The sequence below is a fragment of the Takifugu rubripes genome, chromosome 17 (assembly GCF_901000725.2).
Source record: "Takifugu rubripes chromosome 17, fTakRub1.2, whole genome shotgun sequence".
NCBI lineage: Eukaryota > Metazoa > Chordata > Actinopteri > Tetraodontiformes > Tetraodontidae > Takifugu > Takifugu rubripes.
In genome coordinates this window covers 15,604,343-15,625,369 of record NC_042301.1, presented here as the reverse complement: position 1 = coordinate 15,625,369, position 21,027 = coordinate 15,604,343, and the positions used below count along the sequence as shown (strand labels likewise).

The 21,027-nt window shown below is 45.4% G+C and overlaps 2 protein-coding genes across 8 annotated transcripts; one reads left to right on the top strand and one right to left on the bottom strand.

The window, feature by feature from the left end:
- Positions 1-47: 47 nt before the first annotated feature.
- Positions 48-4,290, bottom strand: LOC105417713 (protein transport protein Sec23B-like). 5 transcript variants are annotated; one of them, XM_029850772.1, is made up of 6 exons: positions 4,082-4,290; positions 3,533-3,769; positions 2,045-2,160; positions 1,858-1,894; positions 1,549-1,648; positions 48-925 (listed from the first exon to the last, which is right to left on the bottom strand). In XM_029850772.1, the coding sequence occupies exons 1-6, from the start codon at positions 4,277-4,279 to the stop codon at positions 918-920; spliced, it is 696 nt and encodes a 231-aa protein (XP_029706632.1). In that variant the 5' UTR covers positions 4,280-4,290; the 3' UTR covers positions 48-917. The 5 variants fall into 5 exon arrangements, 4 of the variants coding, with proteins under 4 accessions (XP_029706632.1, XP_011611333.2, XP_011611332.2 ...); XM_011613031.2 differs by having other exon boundaries at positions 48-781; XM_011613030.2 differs by having other exon boundaries at positions 48-625.
- A 2,201-nt stretch (positions 4,291-6,491) lies between these two features.
- Positions 6,492-19,336, top strand: ccdc85al (coiled-coil domain containing 85A, like). Of its 3 annotated transcripts, none has more exons than XR_003891567.1 (5): positions 6,492-6,773; positions 7,528-8,608; positions 16,737-16,794; positions 17,119-17,226; positions 18,461-18,599. XR_003891567.1 is itself a non-coding variant. In XM_029850771.1 (5 exons), the coding sequence occupies exons 1-5, from the start codon at positions 6,528-6,530 to the stop codon at positions 18,644-18,646; spliced, it is 1,668 nt and encodes a 555-aa protein (XP_029706631.1). In that variant the 5' UTR covers positions 6,492-6,527; the 3' UTR covers positions 18,647-19,336. The 3 variants fall into 3 exon arrangements, 2 of the variants coding, with proteins under 2 accessions (XP_029706631.1, XP_003972599.3); XM_029850771.1 differs by having other exon boundaries at positions 17,130-17,226; positions 18,461-19,336; XM_003972550.3 differs by lacking the exon at positions 17,119-17,226 and having other exon boundaries at positions 18,461-18,626.
- The last annotated feature ends 1,691 nt before the right edge of the window (positions 19,337-21,027 follow it).

The window sequence follows — 21,027 nt, the reverse complement described above, 5'->3', positions numbered from 1 at the left end:
TTGGGGACAAAGTAATGCTGGGAAATGTAGTACGCAGCAACTGTTGCAGTTGTAGATTTTTTATATATAGTTTTATTAACTGTGCAACATGTACATACAAAGTGCCATCACTATGAAAATACAACACTTACATAAAGTCAGAAAAACAATCAGTTATTGAGTACAAACACAATTCCATATTTTAATACCCCACTGCTTAGAATAGCCTACACTCTAAACATATTTACACGCTTTTTAATGCAGTTTCATTTGGCCTATAGTACATTGCCAATAGATGCAGTCTACATACAACAATCCTTATTGCCTCATTGTGTTACACTATGATATAGTGTCCATACATTATTTTTTACTTAGCAATTAATAGTTAAATAAATAAAAGAGTTAAAGCATTTTTTTGCAGACATGGCAGCATGAAGATATATCTGTATGTATCCATGTATGATACCATGCATATAAAGACCATAGACATTGAATTCACACGATTTTAACATTCAGTTGGTCTTTGTGGGTGTTTCCTGCGTGAGTTGAGTTGTCTAATGGCATGTGGAAAAAAGCTGTTGCCGAGTCTGGTCGTCTTGCTGCAATAGCTCTTGCAGGATGAGAAGGAGGGTGGACAGTTCTTGCACTAGGTGGGGGACAAGTACAGGTCTTTGGCTGATCTGGTCAACTCTGGTGACCACAACACCCTGATTAAGGGCCTTCTGGGCAACAACAGAGCAGCTGCTGTACCAGACTGAGAGGCCGCTGGTGAGGATGCTCTCCTGTTAATATCATCTGCAAGCTATAACAAATAATATGGCCATTTATCACTATTATCCTAGGATTTCTTCATATTATTTCACAGCTTTATATCATCAGTTCTCTTTAGGTGGCGCTGTAGCCACTATTTATTGTCAGGGCAGCACCATACCATAGGTCTAAGAGCCTACAAGAGAGGGAGAGAGAGGAAGGGGGAGGAATAGAGCTTTGCCTGCAGCACACCTTTCTCTTGACTCTGTCTCGCAGAAACATTCACATCCAGGCAGCATGTGTACTCAGACCCATGCCTGCTACCCAATCCAGACTCTAATCCTTGGCCGTGACCATTTTGCGCTGACATGAGCAGAGACCGACGACAAAGTTCTCAAGTGGACCAAAGAGGATCTGGGTCAGCGGCTGAGGAGGTCCGAGGCTAACAGGAGGAGCATGATCATGGACCATGACAATCTCATGCGAGAGGTCAATTGTAGCCTCCAGCTGCATTTATACGACATGATGGGCTGAAGGTGGGGGGGGGGGGGGGCACATTGGTGAGGGATAAGATCTCATCTATGACATGGAGAAAGTGTTAGAGGAACATGGGTGTGGCGTGAATGACGCACACTGGTTCAAGCAGGCGTTGTCAGGAGTAGCAGGAATGTAAATATCCTTTCTACAGAGGCCAATATTGACTAACTGTTATTTCTGAAGCGACCCAAGTGTGTTTTCTGTTAAATATCCGCAGGCTTCATTATAATAGCATTCCAGTTTCAGACAGAAATAACTTCAGGCAGAGTTCTGCCCTCTTACTTCCTGTCGTGACGCGAATCCTCCTCTGTGTGTTGGCGTGCTGATACTGGGTAACAAACTGGATCACGCCTCGGTCTCCCTGTGGAATCGGCGCATTGTGCTGCCACACACAAACATGACACATGATGTTTAGGTAGATTTACAAACCCTAACAAATAGTCTAGGTTGTTGATGGGTTGAGGCTGCATATTTTCCACTGGTTTGTGCCACCGATTCCCATCTCCCACACAAAATTCTGATTTTTTGGTGAACAAGCTATTATGTTTAAGTGAAAACAAGAAGAACTGAGACTCTGGGGACAGGACTCACATTGTCTGAGACACAGTCGCCCATCACGATATGGCCCCTGTTAATACAAACTGCAATCAGCAACTGCAGTGGTGAAATCAAACAAAATCATGTTGGATTGCACCAAGAACACATGTGTAAATGGAACAGATGCCTCAAAATAAGCACAAGTATCCCCAACAGGTTATCAGTGAGAGTGCTGACATACCCAGTGAGGTTAGGTAAGCACTTCATCTCAAGCAGCCCAGTCTGGTCCAGGGCACAGGCGTACATATCAAGACTGTGGCCGTTTGCTGCCAGGCGGGTCGCCAGGGCTTCGTAATACTGTGAAGAGGGGAAAAAAAGTTCACCAAACATCAGTGGGGACACAACAACATATACCATGTGTGCCACATTTATCAAGGATTTCCTAGGGCTGTTCAAAAAAAGTGATTATAAAGTAGTCATATCAATTTTTCAAAGGATTTTAAAAGGAGTCATATCCAATTAATCTTATCGGAATGCATTTCGAGGAACTCAGTGGACAAAGGGTTCGTTACTCCAATGTTGACATTAGCAATCCACAGTTCGGAGTCCAGGAATACCTGGAACGCTGACATACGAGTAAGCAATGTGATAATAACGCGACTGAAAATAGATAAATAAATAAAGCTACTGATCTAGCCATTGTGGATCAGTATTATTATCATTTAGTATCATTATTTCTAATTACCATATGGGGCACCTGCCTCCTTGCTCCACAGGATGAGTGATCAAACAAACACATCTATATAATACTCTTAATTATATTATACAAGGACATGCACATGCACACATAAATCACCAAATATAAAATGAGCTCTTTTATTAAATCCAAAAGGACTGAACTTGCATTGGAAAACGCTTCGCCGTGTGCTTCAAAATCGCCAACATTAAAAAGGGATGCAGCCTTGCTTCTGATCCTCCAATAAACATGCAGACGCACAGTGTCCAGGCCAACCGAGGCGCCCCACTGGCATTTGTCCAATGACCTTTCAAAGAAGTGAATAAAACTGTCCCATTGGAGTGAATGGACGCTTGGCTTCCACAGGCAAATGCATTGACGTCATGGGATGTTAACAAAAGTGAGTCACTCGATTTGTGACAAGTAGCTGATTATGAACGTCCTCATCTTCAAGATGATTTTGTTCTAACCCATTTGTAGTCAATTAAGTCAATTAAATGTTAACACAATAGTACGTATTTGACATTTTTTTTGACATTTTAAGGGAAGCTGGGGTTCCCTTGCAGTCTCAGAGAAATTGGTACTGTGTGTAATCAGGCATCATCTGCTATCTGCGTAAGCAGAGTGCAGCGAGGGAAGAACGGCTCTCATCAGTTATATAACTGCAGATCAGCAGTCACAAATTGGAGGATAATATTGAGAGAAGGCAAACATAAAAACAGCCTTTGAACTAACAAAACACTGTCCTCTTCCTGTTGAATATGGACATCGGGCCCTGGCTGGAACTCTAAATAAGATGCTGGGACCAAACTCCAGCATTTCCTTAGACACACAAAATAAACCAATTAGCTTTCCAACTAGTCTGCATGGAATAAGACAACAGGGTTGCAACAGTAGAGTTTCCAATTATCCTTTTAAAGCATTTCCAAGAACCACACTCTTTTCATTTGCATCACTCACTAATCTCAGAGCAACAGCCAAGCCTCCACTCACCTGGATCTGTTTAGAGTTCAGGTCTTTGGTGCCCCTGAACACAAAGCTCTTGGCAACCCCTTCGCAGCTGAGCTCATGAACCTGAACCATGCGTCCGAACGTGATGAGGCCCACCAGTGCGTTGGGTGGGAGCAGGCTGAGGGACATCTGCAGGGACTCCCTGAGGGCCTGGAGGTCCTCTTCTTCCAAGCAGGTGTCCACCACATACAGAAAGATGAGAGGGGTGGGAGGGCCGCGCTGTATATGGTGAGGAAAGTGATGGTGAAGCCAAAGGATTTGGGTCCCTGCAGCAGCTCGTTGTATACATTATTAATGACCAGCTCAAATAGCAGTTGGGCCAAGAACCAAAGGTGTTTTTCATACAACATGCACCTTAAATCAGGAGAGCTTAAGAACTACATTTTTTCCCAAAATGTATTAATCAGCCCCAATGTAAAAAACTGGTGGTGAGACGTGCAGACATGCCCGAAACACAAGCTGTACTAATAGAATGGTTATCTAACATAGTAGTTTGCTTAATTATCAAACCCCTTTGGCTTTGATCATCACCTGTGATTGTTTGGGGTTCCCAAGTGCTTCCCTGTCCTCTTCTGTTTCTTGTCTGTGTTTCCCTTGTCTGTTTCCTTCCAGGCTGGGCAGGGCTGCCTCCAGGTTCCCTCCTGTCGGTCGATCACACCTGGAACTCATCTCCAGCTCATCACCCACACCTGCCTCCTGCTTTAAAAGCCTGGTCCACTTTCCAATCATCACCAACTTGTTGTTTAACCCCAGTGGTACAACCTGGCTCCTGGAATTCTGAATGCAAGTTTGTTTCATTATTCCTGTTTCCACTTCTGAACTGATTGTTAGTCTTTCCTGCAGATCGGACGCCTGTTCGCACCGCCCAGCCTGCTCCGTGTTTGTCTGCCCCCAGTACCACTTGGTTTTGCCCTGAGCCAACTTTCACTAAATCTTAAATCTTAAAACCTCAACCACTCAAGACACTCTGGAAACTGAAATGTACCGATCATTTTGAGGTTGTTTCCACATCGCACAGATGTGAGCACTGCAGAAACTGATGTGGTCCTTAACATGATGCAGCAGAGGTCTATTTTACTGTGCACAGAGAGTTAAGGGTCTTTTGTAAAGGTGCAGAGGTCAGGGGAGGCTTTCAAAGCTGTATTGGCAAAAGTAGAAAGTCTCACCTCTGATTCTCTAAAGGAGCCAAGATAACAGCTTTGCTGATCCACAGCAGCGTTACAGGAATCTAGACAAACATCCAGAGAACTGAGGTGCTAACATCCATGCTTGTTAGGCTGGATGCTATTTTCTATGTTTATAGTTGCAGAAGCTCACATTACTGTTGAAAGTCAAATACATTATTGATGAAGTGATCCTTTTCAGCTCCAATAGCAGTCGGGTCACAAATCAAGGGAGGATTCTATAGAATTAATATGTTTATAGACTGCTGCGCACAATAATGAATAATTTACTCATTTAACAAATTGGGTGAGCTGGAGAACAACCTCTCCCCCCAGATTAATTGGACTTGGTGCAATAACATCTCATAAAATGGTTGAGAAGTGCAGACATGAAACGCGTACCTGCACCACAGAGATGAAAACAGGAACGTCTGACACTGGCTCCTTGGTGGAGGTAATAACAAATACAGGTGGTCTGACTGCAGATCACTGGTTCATATTGTAGCGGTGGCAGGTCAGGCCTCTCTTTGGTGGGTGTGAAGAGGCACGAGAGTGGGACCACCAGCCTGGTGGCTTCCAGTCGGCTGGACGGCCACACGTTCCAGCTGAATCTCACCCCATCTCTGTCCTTCTGTTGGAATACCACTCAATTTACATAGAGTACAATTTACTTTTAGAGAAGCCCTACAACTGGCTTGTGTGCGCCACTCAGAATGTCCAGGTTTAGGCGTCTACTATTGCCTCTTTTATTTGTGACATGTATGTACCACACAGCTCTCTTAAGAACTGCTTAGAATACACTCTTCATAATTATATTCCTTTCAATGTAATGATATTTTGCCAATATACCCAGTATACATACAAGACATTCCAAAGGCTGAATGCCATTGTGTCACGGTATGATTAGATTGAAATGTAAGTCTAGTTATTTTTTTAATTTTTTTTAACTTGGCAGTTAGTTAGCTCTTAGTGAAACATGGCATTATTATTTTGTATGTTAAATATTTAAAAGGTGCTTTTATTCCACCAATGCATATTTACATAAGAACCCACTTTGTCCTTACTTTTCTTTCACAATGTGAGGGAAAAGAAGGGAAAAAAGCACTCTGCAAAAGAATAGGAACCCCAGTAGATGTGGTTGCTGTGGTAACTTGATCAAGCCCTATATAATTAGAAAAGCGGCTCAGCTCAACATTGCTACTGAGTGTTAATAGTTAAAATAACATAATATAGCATTTTAATATCGTTATTCCGGAATATTTTCATAATAAACGGCTTTGTATCATAGATTCCCATTAGATGGCGCTGTAGCCACGATTTCTAGCGCAGGGAGCGTCAACCCACCGGTCCAGGAGCTGGAGAGAGAGAGAGGAGGGCTGGTGGAGAGATCTCTGCTGTGCGTGCAGAGAGTGCGTTCTTCCCTCTGCCTCGCAGAAAGCTTCCCATCCAGGCAGCATGTGTGCGCCGAGACTCTCCGCGGATGCTTCCCTCACGCACCGACCACGCCTGCTACCGATTCTGGATTCGAACCCGCTACAGAAAGTGGTCCGTGCGCGGGTCCTCATCCTTGGCCGTGAGCGCTTTGCGCTGATATGAGGAGAGAGCATCTTCCCTGTTCTATCCGGCTCTGTCAGCTGTTGCTCTAGCAGATAGTGGAAGGGTGGGGAGCAACAGAAGAAGGCCAAACTATGAGACTGACTTTCTACCGCTCACCGGCTTCCATCCACTAGTCCACCCGCGGAGCGGATGCGAGCAGACGCCACCGAGCCTCTGACTGGTTTCTGTGCTTCGTCGGTGCCAGAGGAGCTGTGCCAATGGAGAAAGCAACTCCGCCGCCCCAGCCCCAGCTCCAGCTCTCCATAGCGAAGACCGAAAGTCCTGCGGCGGACATCTCCGGCCTGACCGACGAGGAGCTGCTCAAGTGGACCAAAGAGGATCTGGTTCGGCGGCTGAGGAGGTCCGAGGCCGACAAGATGAGCGTGATCATGGACCACGGAAATCTCATACGAGAGGTCAATCGTAGCCTCCAGCTGCATTTAAACGAGATCAGGGGGCTGAAGGTGAGGGGGGCGCGCATCCGTGAGGGATGAGATCATAGTTTTGGAGCGCACCTGAGCGCGCACGTCAGAATGGATGTTCCGTTATTTAGAGAATAAATGGCAGCAAAATGTTACATTATACTAAATAAATATCATATATGGATGAATGTGCACGTGGCCTCGGAGACATATGAAGGGGACCGTTACCGACAGCACTGCTTTTCTGTATTGTTTAAAAAAAAACCAAAAAAAACTCACGGAGGGATCCTTTGCCTATGGTGAAAAGCTCACTTGTGCAGTTGTGTGTCTTGTAACAAGAGTTGGGATGGGGAGAGCTGATGAGAAAGTTAAAAACCAAAAAAGAATATCTTGGATATCCAAGAAAAGGGATTGTTCACAGTAACAGAGTGTGGACATTTTGAGCTGAAGTCAATCTGTTGGCTCTCCGCTCCCAACAAAACACCCAAAATAATCCTGTTTCACTTTGAATCACAGGCAATGAGTCTGTGCTTTCATAGGGAAGATAGAGGGGATTAGGATGTCATCTCATTCTGAGTATCAGCCGTCTGATACCCAAAATAGAAGGTAAATGGATTGAAAGTGGACGGCGGGTACATTGATCTACTTAGAGGAAAAGAACAAACAGACATCTCTTTTTAAAACAAGGTCCAAATTTGATTTCCCTGTCCTAATATTCAAGCTTTGTGATGCGTCCTCATCCAGGTCTCAGTGCAACTGTCATTTAATCCCACATTGTTCTTTCTGGTCCTCTTAGGACGTAAATCAGAAGCTTCATGAAGACAACCGTGAGCTGCGTGACCTCTGCTGCTTCCTGGATGATGACCGCCAGAAAGGCAAGCGGGTGTCCAGGGAGTGGCAGCGTTTGGGCCGTTACAGCGCCAGCATCATGCGCAAAGAGGTCACTCTCTACCTCCAGAAGCTCAAGGAACTGGAGGTCAGACAGGAGGAGGTGATTCGTGAAAACATGGAGCTGAAGGAGCTCTGCTTGCTGCTGGATGAGGAGAAGGGTGTGGGAGGTGGAGGTGGAGGTGGAGGTGGCGGCGGAGGCGGCGTAAGCGTGGGCGGCTGCCGTAACTCCATAGACAGCCAGAACAGTTTGCTGCTGGTTCCTGGGCATGGGCTGCTCATGAGAGATGTGGGCGATGGGAGCAGCACCTCCAGTGCATGGAGCACCGACAGCTCTGATCACCCTCACCATAAGCAGTCCCACCTGGCTCCAGGTGGAGTCGGAGGGGAAAAGGGCAGCCTTGAACTCATGCACAAACCAAGGTGTAGCAGCATCAGTGCAATGGGAGGCGGGACTGGATCGGACAAGGACGTCTCTAGTCCCGAGCATCCTGCTGGGCGCCATCGAAGTACCAGCCTCGAGTACCCGTACACTCTGCCCCAGCTCTGCCGGCCTCGCTGCGGATCCATATCTGTGCCTGACCACAGTCGAGTCATGAGGGGCCTTAGCCCGGAAAAATACGGGAGGAACGTCGGTCGGGGAATCTACGAGCAACAGCTCAAGCACCACAGCTCCGACCTCCTGCTGGGTCAGAGGCAGCACCTCGTGGGTCAGGGAGACGGCAGAGAGCTCTTTCAGAGGCACCACAGGAGCAGCATCAGCAGCACCGGGTGTCTGAGCCCAGAACCCCGGCTGGCACATCTGGGGAACACAGAGCACCACGAAAAGAGCTGCCTGGTCAAGGGGGGCAGCCCTGAACCCCAAAGACACCAGTACAACATGAGCCCCGACCACGTCAAGTTTGGAAGCCCTGGAAGAGACGGACAGAGGAGGGCGGCTGGAGATGAGCTCTCGCCTCATCATCGCAGCATCTACAATGGAATGAATGGTACGTGTGCGCACACTCACACTTATCTCCCACATCCAGCGTACCACACTCAAAAAAAGGGTTTATTTCCATTTAGAAATGTGGCGATTGAGGCCCGCTGTTGTGAGATGAGTGCCAGTTATGGGTGTGACAGGGGAAGGCGGATAATATTGGCTTGGCTGCTGTTTAAATACCCCACAGTGGCTGATAATGATTTCTGGAGTGAAACTGCTGAGTGGTGCAGAGCTGACTGAAGGACAGATTCCTCAAGGTGAAATATCTGCATGACTTTGAAATATGAGCCTGAATTTACACAACAGAATACAGGACGGATATCCAACGCCACTTCACGTCTAAACATGGAGCCACGTCTGGATAGTTCTCATGTTTTTTAGGGGGATGGTTGTGAAGAGAACACACCAATTAGCAGTTAGATTGTGTTTGTGGGGGAGTCCGGTGCTCCTCCTGCGGTCCCAGAAGCACGACCGTTTTTAATCATAGTGTAGATTGTGAGGATGTCATAGGACATAGTTCAGAAATCAAATAAACGTGGAAACGTTCCAGGGGCAGTCCATAACAGTCCAGGAACAAACATGTCATCTCTTCCCGTTTTTGCAATCGGAGGATTCCCCTGGATTATCGTAAAAGGCACGCACAACTTTGATTTGAATCATCACTCTGCCTCTATTGGTGCTCATTCTCCGTGAGAGCGTTTCAATCTCACTGTAACCTCAAACCCATATGAAGTCTGCGAGAGGCCTCATCACATTAATGCCCTACAAATCCCTAATTGGAGGATATCGGGAGTGCACGGGGCCTTCACAGACTGAGCCTCTGTAGAGTAAAAGGGATGCTCCACACTCACAAAGGCTCATATGTCCTCATCTATGAGGACAGTTATATCTCTGTCCCCTCTGACCTGCCAAGGACACTAATGTCAAGTGTCTCCGTATCGAGGCACAAACACTGGCTTTAGTTGGAAGCTAGACGTTGTGCTGCAGCGCCGCTCTGACAATATCAGAAAATGAGACGGAGAGCATGAGAGAAACACTGCCAGAAGAAGAGAAGACTGAATGACCGTCTTTGTGAGGGTGGAGGAATAAAGAGAGCAACTACATCTGTCGGCCATTGACCTATCCTCATTGTCGGTGTCTTTTTTTTTTTTTTTTTTTTTTGGAAGGAGAGGGAATTTAATTCCTGTGATGCTGCACTCACTTGGATTATCCTCTAAGCCCTTTGCCCAGTATTATTTCATTTTTATGTGTGTGTGATTTGGATAGATATGCCAGAGTGTGCCAGGATCACTGTAGCTATGTGGGTTTTTATTCAGACAAATGAGTGTCTCATGTCTGCCATTTAAATTCCCGACAAAATCCCAAATAAAAGCAAAACAGCTCTCTGACCTCTGCAGCCTTTCAACACGATCTGCTTTTGCATGTTTGCCCGGAGCTTATAGCACATATTCTGTTCACTTCTGGGAAAAAGGACCAATCCTTCTCTGGCCTGAGAAGCACATTAGCGTTGCAAAATGGAGGAGATTAAAAACAGTTGCAGCTTATTAAAAACTAGCATAAGGAGTAACTATAAACAGTTTGTTGCTCCACCTTTGATTAAATAAAGACAGTAAACCCGTTGTGTCACATAATGTGGTAGGACACAAGTGAAAGCAGTCTTAGTTCAGATCCATGTGATAACGTTCCTGCAGGCTGAAGTCTCATGACCCAGACTGCAGGGTTCATGTCCAGAGGATCTCTGCATGGCAGGGGGTCCTATTCCAAAAAGAGGACGGCCTTAATCGCGTTTTCTGCTTCAGCAATCACAGGTTCTGCATATTAGCTTAAGCTGCCTGCAGGATCTGCAGGAGAAAATGAAACTGTCATGAACTGTCCCACCTGGGAACTCTGCCTCTGCACATGCGACGCCAAAGACTGTCGCAGATGCACGCGCACCCAAACGCCATGGAGAAAAATGCTTTGGACTTCCTGTGCAGACAGCAGCAGTCACACAATTAGCATTTTGTTTTTGTTTGTTGAAACTCAGACTGCTGTCATGAGACGACTGTCAGCACAGCCGGTGATTGGACTTAATAGAGAAGAGATTTCTTCCTGCGCTCAGTATCTGTTGATTTAACCAGAGCTGACAAACACTGGCAGCATGAATCTACATTCGCAGGGAAGAATCTGATTGAATTAGCAAAGATCTTCCCACTGGCTCGCTGATTCTTTTCGTCCTGGTAAGTGTGGCATCGCTTCAGCCCCTCTGGTTGTTGTGCTGAAGTGCCGCCGACTGTCGGAGCAACAGGAAATCATCACTGAGGCTTTGACTACAGCAGCTATTCTCTCACTTCACTCTCCATTCCTCCCCCCCCCCCCCCCCCCCACCCTAATTGGCTGCCAGTAGGAAGGGCCAGCTGTCGGCAAGTGTGAAAACTGATTGCAAATCTTTTTTCTTTTTTTTTGGTTGAAAACGGCCGGAGAATGCACTCTTTGCCAGACTGAGCCGGGAAAGGGGGGGGGCGAGGAAGTGTTTGAGTGGATTACTGCTTCCTCTCTGCATCTTCTCCTCTTCCCCTGACTCTATTCTTCTCCGTCTCACATGTCTACCAAGGCGGTGGATGGAGCGCGTCCCCTTGACGAATGCTGGGCTATGCCACTCGGAGGAAGTCAAATGTTTGTCGCAGCTGCCTGACATGAAAGGATTTGGGGGAGCATTAGCCCGCTGTAATTCAAATGGATTATTCCTACCAGACGACCTCATCTGTGGCGCTTGCCGTCCCAGACGGGTCGCTCATGACTAGTCCTCCTAAAGCGGCAGGGCGTGGTGGAGGCTGACACATTTGGTTGCTTGATAACGGCAGAAGTTTTGCTTTTATTTGGGCTGGATGCGCATGCTGCTGCTCCTAATGCTGTCAGAGGTGTGATTCAAAAGCCTTATTTCCTTCATATTTAGTTCCGGAGCTGAGTCAGGAAAGAGATTCTGAGGGGGGGAAAAGGGAAATAAGGGCTTATTTGAACAAATCCAATAAAAATGCAGGTTATGCTCCACTGAACGCTGCTAAACATCAGACCGGACGACTGAAATGACACGGTAACAAAAGCTCATCCACCCCTGAATAAATAACGAGATGTAGTCTGCACTTTAGTCATTTGTGTTTAAGGTGAAACCCAGTTGGACCAGATGACACAGCTATGATTATTCTTACTTATTTTCCTTCAGCAATGCAAGATATTTCCATGAATGTAACAGTTATGAAAATGAGTACTATCCAGCCCCTACATGCTAGTAGCTCCGAAGCAGCTATTTGAGTCATAAAGGAGGGCGCTTCGCTCGCCATGTTCTTGCATCGCTCCTGCTCAAAACCCCCAGAGGTCTGTGACAAATGTTCCACAGTAACCTCAGTCGTCTGGTAGACACGCAAGCCCAGTGGAACGCGGAACAGCCTTTGTACGCTTATGCTGGGCCAGTGGGGAGCGGCCCATTGAGCTGAGAGGAAATTAGCTTCCTAGGCCAGGTAATTAACTGGAAGATGAGTGGCTGCCACGTACGAGGGCAGCTGGCGGCCCGAGGGAGCCTCCGTCGGTCCCACAGTCACCAGCGGTAACCACGCTCGGCTGTGCTCAGTTTCCCTTGTGAAGCGGAGGCAAAGCAGGAGGATGTTTAACATGACAAGTGCTTTTGTACATTCGAAAGGTTGTGAAGGAATATTCGATGTGAGAATCCAGGTTTTACGCATTTCTTGAGAACGAGAGCGAGCGCGCCAGTGAAAAGTCTTAACGCCGGCGGCTTAGCGAGGCTTACGTTTGCCCCGCTGGTCAGTTATTCCGCTGATGCCGTCTGTTAACAAGGCGAGTGAGAATGGCCTTAACACGCCTGAACCGCTCCGTCTGACGGCATCATCCCTGCTGGCAACACGCAGGAAGCAGTTATCCATTTCCTGCAGCACAAATTTATCTGCCGCCTATATCGTGCATTACGCACATTTGATGTATCGGCCGCCCGATGAGAGCGACGCGGAGACACGGGTCCCATTACTGCCGATGGATGGATCCTTCCAATGTGAAACGATAGGCGGAGTAGTCATTACACATTTATCGTTGGCTGTTACTCACTCTCGGAGACATACTCTGAGGTTTCCTGTCGGGGGTACCGACATCCGCCGGCTAGCCCCACAGTTCCAGAGCGGATGGCTCATTTCCTACAGCAAAAAAAAAACGTGTGTTCAATTACCTTTTTCATTTGCCCCGTGCGAGCTTTAGGTAAAGTCTGCCATTGAAAGATGGGAAGTAGCTGGTGCTAGCGCCTCTGAAATGTCGCCCTTCATGTCTCTACTTCTGATAGACGACCAGTTGTGGTGTAATTTTAAATATTTAGCTATTTAGTGGTAGGTGTCCTTCACATGTAGGTGATGGATCAGGATTTATTTAGGCTACAGCAGATGTCACGCTGCACCGTGAGCACACATGCTGTCGCAGCCACCACCCGGTTCAAGCAAGAAACCTCCGGCTTCGCCTGATTCCCAAACGGTGTTTGTGCAGAGATAACTTTGCCCCAACCCCTTTTTTCCATTGCAGGAACTTTTTTTTAATGTTCACAATGATTTGGGAAAAACCTTGACACATTTCTGCCTTTATTTTAAGATTAGCCAGAATTGTTGAGGGGGCGGGGCTGTGTGCTGTAGACTGCTGATTGGTGGAGCACACTTGCAGCCTTTGGGGCCAGGTGGAGGTTGAGTCAAGAGGACATTGATTGAACATCCTTAGCTCAACAGTAAAGGAAATCAGAGATGTTCCCGTGCCCCCCTCCCCCCCATCATGCATTGAGATGCCGCAATCTCCTGCATTATTCACCAGTGTTGAGGATTGATGGGCAGTAACACGTGGATACAGGGCAACAGCAGTTTATCGTGCAAATGCCGGCTTCAATAATTCATTTCACCATCCATGGAAGATAACAGACCCCGGGGCTGTGACTGACACCGTGGACCGCTGCTATGGCGGTAGAGTGATGGGGCGAGGGCTTAAACAGGAAGGACAGAAGCAAAAAAAAAAGGAGTTAATGACTGATAATGTACTGAGTCTGATGGAGGAGGCAGGAAGATCCCGGTGATAAAGCCTGACATCCGTGTACCACGCATATAAACACGATGCTGCCCCCTTGGTAAGTTAAAACCCGCTGGTCCATTATGCTGATCATGCTAAATTAATTTGTTAGTTTATGGTCATCTGAGCTTCGTCTTCTGTAATTCTTTCTTAAATTGATCACAAATATGCTTCTGACTAACACACACACACACACACTCTCTCTCTGACCTTATAGGCTCGACCAGCCCACAGGGCACCAATTATCCGGCTCTTCCCCAGCGGGTTCCATCGTCACTTCTCTTCATGCTACCTCAGCCTCAGAGAGAGCTAACTGCAGGAAGCACAGCTCCCAGTTATTTACTCTTTCCTACCTGCTGTCACGTTCCAGTTTCCCCACACTCCTCTGATATCGGGAATCCACCCAAGCGTCGTGACCCTGGCTGCGGAATTTTAGTCTCTTTTTATACTCTGAGGAGTCAAATGAGAACAAACACGAGCTTCTTCAAAATGTCATTAAAGCATAACTATGGAGGGAGAACGGTTTAATTTCTAAGGCTTAGACGAATATAGAAAAGAACAATGTAGCCTAACAAAAGACTGAAAATCCTAAAGGAACTGTGGATTTAAGGAAACTTCTTTAAAATAATCATCTAGCTGTACGACACTGCAACAGCTTTTTGCCCTTGCAAGTTACTGTCTTCTATAAAAATTTAAACAATCCCTTTACGCCTTATAATTAAATCAGAAATGTGCTCCCCTTGACATGTAAATACGTGGACCTTGGTCGAAGGTTTCAGCCTTATGGGCATGATAACACGAGCTCTGCAGACCTGCATTTAAGGATATTCCTTCACTCCTCTGCAGATCCTCTCAGCGTCTGTTGGGGCTGTTTTCAGGTCTCTCTAGAGCTGTTTAGTTGAACTTTCAGGGTTCTGGCTGGTCCATTCCAAGACATTCACAGTTGTTTTGGCAACGTGATTAGGACCATTGTGTTTTTAGAAGGGGAGCCTGTGGCGTTGGCTGAGGTTCTGAGTGCTCTGGATCAGGATATTTGTCTCTACTTAGGGCTTTGGGCATCTGAGAGGCGCCTGTGTGGCCAGATTGGTGCAGCGATTCTGGACATTTTTCTAATCTGCACTCAGGATCTCTGGAGCTCAGCCAGCATCATGTTTTACTCTAAATTCAAGTTCTTTTGATTTGTCAAGATTACACAATAGCCATTTTTTTCTTTCATGCATTTTTAGCTTTAGATGAATCGTCCCTTCACCTGACGCTGCAGTGTCAGCATGATATTCTCCACAGCGGCAGCAGTATTGATCGGAGGACTGTGATTTTGTTTCCACTTTTTCTCTTTCATACATTATCTGTTGTGCCTCGGCTGTTCAGGTGGGTCATAAATACTATTGGATCATAATCTGTCACCATCATTCTGTGCGGAGGTTCCTCCTCTATTATTTAACAGGCTTTCTTGGATGAGGTTTTTTTTTGCCATTTTTAAACTTGATTCAAGGCAACATCATTGGAAGGGCCTGTCTCTAGTTTTCTGAGCCCAACTACTAGCTAAACGGAAGCTCACTGATCTACCGCGTCTCTCTGTTCCTGCTCACCCATCCTGGATAATTCATATGCCCGGGATCTCTGATCTGAGGGAATGTCCATGTGAATCCTTTCGGCATTGATCCAGTTGATAGAGGGAGAGACAGGAGGTTGTGGACGGAGGAAAGAAGACCGAGCGGTTCAAATCTGTACCTGCTTGATTCAGATATCAATAAAAACTTGAAATGCGCCTTGAGGGTTTACCTCAGATTTTAAAAAAAGAAAAATCCCAAAAGAAAATCAACACATCTTGTAAATCTGTTCCTATATTTATCCTCTGATGCATGCAGACCCTCACATCCCCTTAAATCCAGATTTATTCATAGCATAATCATTATACAGATGTAATTTATTTCTGTTTTTGTCTCTTGTTTGTTTTCTATTCCTTTTCTTTCTACCCTGATTCTCAACGCTCCACCTCAAGCTTGTGGTCCTTCAAGTCAATCCAACTTTATCGATATAACATTTGTTACACTCAAGTTTGATTAACCCTTTAACAGGGGGAAACCTTGAGCAGGGCCTGGATGTTTGCTGAAAAACTCCACAGAAGATATTTGGCTCCTCAGTTTGTGCCAATCAGAGCAGTAGAACCAAAGAATGAGGTGCATCCTCTTTTCATACATACCATCTGTCCCTCCATCAGATTTTCCATCTTTGTGTCTGTGTTTGTGGGGAAAGTGAGCTGTGATCGTGTCTTTACCTCTCTGTCACCTGTCTGAGATCTACAGCAGCTGTGGAATCAATTAAACCCACCACACTTTGACCTCCGAAGGCAAATAGCCTCCAGCCCTCTTCCATGTCCCTGGACTCGTTGGAAGACCTCATATCAGCGTTGTAGCAAAGGCAAAGACGGAAATCTTTTGCGGAACGCAGTGGCCACAGGAGCGCTAAACCAGATTTAGACTATTTCTTTACATTAAAGCAGAAGACATCGGTGAAGGATGGCTAGTTAGCTGCTCATTCTGTCCCTTTTGTAGCAGAATATGATCATCACTCTGACTTTCTACCCTCTGTCATCCCACCATGGGTCTAGCTTATCATCTCAAAGGAAGGAGGGAGTTGACCCCCTGCCCATCAGCACTGACAACATTTTTTTCATGAGAACATAGAGGCAGAGTGGTTATGGGTAATATTGATTATTCACAGCTTGTTACAAGTCCTGCTGCTATGCTAGCCTGCGTAGCTGTTGCTTTTAGCTCCATCAAAAGCAAGTTGAATTCTGATAAAACGGATATACGACATTTTGTCAAAAGAAAATCGTGCTGGGGTAAAAGAAAGATGAGATGTTGTTCCACATTAAACAAATTGAATTGACAAATTTGATTGCCAATGGTATCAACTTATACTCCAATTTTTGCCAGCCTGAACAGGTACATAAACTGATATGAAATAATAGCTTATGGTCTGTAGTTCTTATCAAAAGAGCACGCTAAACTCCCCCCTCCCCCCTGTCTTTCTTCTCCTTGTCACAGCATTGATTTCGGCAGGCTGCTGCAGTAACAACTGTAGAAATGTCAAGCTCTGGGACAGGTAAGGCCATCGTTCTAACCTGTTTTTTTTTCTTTTTTTTCTTTTTTGTTAATTAGAATCTCTGTAAGAACAAGGACAGCCAGTGAAGGTCATTGTGCATCCACCAGAGTCCACAATCCAGTAATTAGCTCTTAGGATTCCATTTGATCCTATAATGGGCTTTCTTTTGCAGGAGTCTTGAAATCTATTTACATTTAACAGCTGGCTCAGAGGCAATTTGACATTGATACTAGAGAATGACAATCGTTCATATAATGGGCCCGAATAAGCCGAAAGCTTCAGATGCATGTTGAAATCTTTGGTCTGACCCATGTGTAATCACAGTGGCTTTACAGTGGGATTACTGAGCTGGAGGTGACCGTACCCTGTCCCTCTGTGCATCCTGCATCTTCAATGAAGCTCCATCGGGATGGCAGTAAATATTTAATGCCTGTGAGAGACAAGACGTGTGCACACACAGTGTTGTACAAGTATGTTGAGGCTGTTCATATGCCTTATTTTGCTAGAAATCTTGTTTTTTTCCTCACACATTAGTGTTTTCACCTCATCTTTCCTCTGACATGAGTACAAAAGAAGGCGTACTTCCCATCATTAAATGATTCACACTCTCAGATAAAAAGAAACGCGCCATGAAGTCGGCTCCCTCGCCTCGCAGCTGGAGGGGAAACAGTTGCAGGAGAGCACGGAAGGAACCGCCGCCGAGGCGACATGAAAACCAGCAGCGATGAACCTCACACTCAAACTCTGTTGTTTACCTCCGGCGTTAATCAATCCCACCGCGGTATTGAACGGCTTTCTAAATGGCTGAGTATGGTCCAAATGTCACAAAAATCCAAGAGCTGCTTCTGCAACTGGACCAAATCCATTTATTAACGCCGTATTCATGCACAGGTCTTGATGGATTGTTGCAAGAGCCACGACCTTCAGCAATAAATTAGTAAGAGGCAGCTGTTGGTGTTTCAAGGTAGCGGTAGCGGCAGCTGAAGTGGCAAACAGAGAACGATGAGGAAAAATGTAGTTAATTATTCACTTCTTTTCCCCCAAATGACAACAGAATAGATAATTATGTTATAGAATTAGATCCATTGTGTTGAGAATGGTTGCATGTTTATCATCAAGTCAGTGGCTGATATTTTCTGTAACACCTCAAGGTTACTGTTCTATTGTGAGTAATTCTCTGAACTAGAAATAGGCACAGAAAGGTAATATCTGGATTACATGGATTCATGTTCAGCTTCATCTACTGCTAATTAGCGTCAAACATGCTACGTGATATTTTATCTTTAGACACAATCAAGGAAGGCTGAACACAAAATGAACAGTCCATAAAAGATCAGCGCTAATGTGAATAAAAATGTATGGGAAACGTTGAAGAAATCATACTGCAAATTGTAACAATTCAACTGTTGCTATGATGGATCAGAAACATGACACATGGCAGGTGAGGTCGGCAGGTCACCCTCCTAGTGCTTACTCATCAGGAAATTGGCCTGGAAAAATTTAATAAAGTGACAAAAGCTCCTTTTGGTGAGTCCACAACACTTCTAACGCTATGAGCTTTTCCAGAAAACCACAAATGCAGTTTTCTTGAATCTCTATACAAAAGACTGTGTGCAGTTATCTGCAGGGGTTTGTAGATGTCGTTGACTCTTCTTCTGTTGTGCAGCTTCGATGCCTCTTCTTGACCCCGACTTCAAGAACCAGGCGTCCCCGCGCTAAAGCGCTCCTGCGGCACCTGCGTGACGCGCCCGTGTTTGCCTTCATATCCTCATTTCAACATATCGAGCGTCTTCGGTGGAGTTTTGGTGCAGCTGGAAAAACTTTTGAGGACTGCCACGGCGAACCGGATTAGAGCGGATATCTCTCCCTGCCAACTGTGACACTGCTACCTCCCGGAGAGCACCCAGAGGATGGGAGGAATCAGGAAAAGAGGATGATGGGAGAGTGTTTGTGCCACTTCCTCTCTGTTTACAAAAGCAGATCACTGTTGGAGAAGCACATGAAGTCGACTTTGGACACCCCGCGGTTCTTTTTCCGACCCTCCTCCTCCCTTCTCCCCGTGTCAGATCTTCAAAGTGTGTAATGAGGCAGTTATAATCTACTCCCCTCTTCCTTTCTGTCCCTCACTCCCAGCTCCGTCCATCACAACATCCAATTTTACAGCCATTTCAGCTGAGTTAAAGAACAAACAAACTTGTAATTGTTTAAAGATGTTATTCAAGAAATATGACAAAGTAAAAACAAGAAAATCTTCCTGTGTCTTAAACCAAGATGGTCATTACTAGCTGTTGACAGATGTTCTAGGTCTATAAATTGCGATGTTCGGGTGTAATCGTTCCTTTTTGTATCATCTTTGTTGCTCCCTCAAAATGCCTAAATCTGGCAATAAGATTATTCGTTTCTCCATTTTGTTTTTTTTACAAGTAAAATGTAGATTATGGGATTAGTTTTCTATATATCTATATACAAATATATGATTATTATTTTTGACTGTATTAGAACTATTGTATGAAGATGCATATAATATATATATGAAACAATAAACAGAGTTCTTTATGTAAAAGTACATGATGTCTTTCGAGTTCATTTGACTCTCTTTGTGCGTGTGCGCGCGTGTGCGTGTGTGTGTGTGTGTGAGTGTGTATGTGTTGTACAGGTGTCACAGTGAGGACCAAAATCCAAAGGTTCCCTAAAAATCAAGGACATTTTTGGTCCTTCGGCTCTCCAGGGGTCGTTTCCCCTGGATGCTCGTGGCTCTCCTTGCTTCCCTGGTCAACACACACCTGCTGTGCCTCAGTTATCAGCTCACCTGGTCCTCACTGACTCCACTCAGCTGCATGATAAAAGAATGCTCGTCCTCTCCGTTGTTGGCCAGTTTGCTGTTGAGCCCTTGCGCTCATTGGGCACCAGGCTCTAGAGGAACTTTTGTATTAGATTTTGTGATAACAGACGTAGGTCTGCTGCCTCCAACCATCTATTTTGTCTCACACCCAGCCTCCCGTCTCGGCCCCTGTTCTGTTCTCCACTCTGCTTTGTCACAATAAACTTTACTCTACTTGAGCAGCAAAGTCTTTCCCTCTTGTGTGGTAAGTGTGCGCTTAACAATTGGCTAGTTGGTTTGAGGGTTCTGACTAGTTTTATGGTGCAGATTACTGTATAATATTTTGTGCTTTATGCATTAGATTTTGAAATAATAAGGACCTGCTTTAAAGTTTCCCATTACACCTTAAAGTGTTCTTATTTGAGTTCCTGGTACGGAATCTGCTCTGCCTTAAGTTCCCCACATGTTTACGATGAAGACATTGTATATTTCCACGTCTCACCCTGGAACAATCGGCTGCCGGTGGAACAGATTTCCAGACTTCCTGTTGGAAGTGAAAACACACAGTTCTCCTTCCGCTGCAGCGATCGCCATCCCTCACATCCTGACCTGCCTGCACCATCAACCCACTGGTCCTACTTCCACACAATTGTACATGTTTATGAGTCAGTACAAGGAAAAAAAGATGATGTCACTCCGTGTATCCATTACAAGCATCTGTTATGATATGTACATTGTTTTCCTTCCCCCTATAGCTCTGTCAAGAAACTGAGAACCATTATTGCACTAGAGAATATTAAGCCACCTTAGTATGTCCCTGCATGATTTCAATGTAGGGCAACACAGCACTATTTCAACATAAGGAGAACAAAAAAATACAATAAAAGGTGGAATTATTCTCTTAATCACTGCCTAATTTATTCCTGGGAAGTGCTGAAAACGTAGCAGGCTCCAAATGAATGGACCAAAATCTGAAAAATCCTGCAGTAAATAGTTTTAAAATGGACATATAAGATGGCAGCAAATGTGTATTAATTTACAGTAGCATCATCAAAGGCAGGGTTGCAGATTGAAAAGGAAAACTGCAGACGTCCAGTATAGTAAGAGGGGAGTCAAGTGTGGATGTGCTGTGGAGCAGAACATCGGATGCTAATGAACCGTGCGGAGACCCCCGGGGTCCTCAGCGTGAGGTGGCAGGGCTGGATCGTTCGGACAGAAATTAGGGTTTTATTTGTGATAGCCCCACAAACGAGTGCAGAATAAACGTCGGCGGAGAGAATGAAAGTGCGAGGTTCCAACAACCAGCAGACAAATGCAGAGAAATCAATTCCTAAAGAAAGCAAACACCCTCTCAAACACCAACAGATTGATGATTGATTGGTGGAAACTTGTGCTGATGAAGAATATGCTTA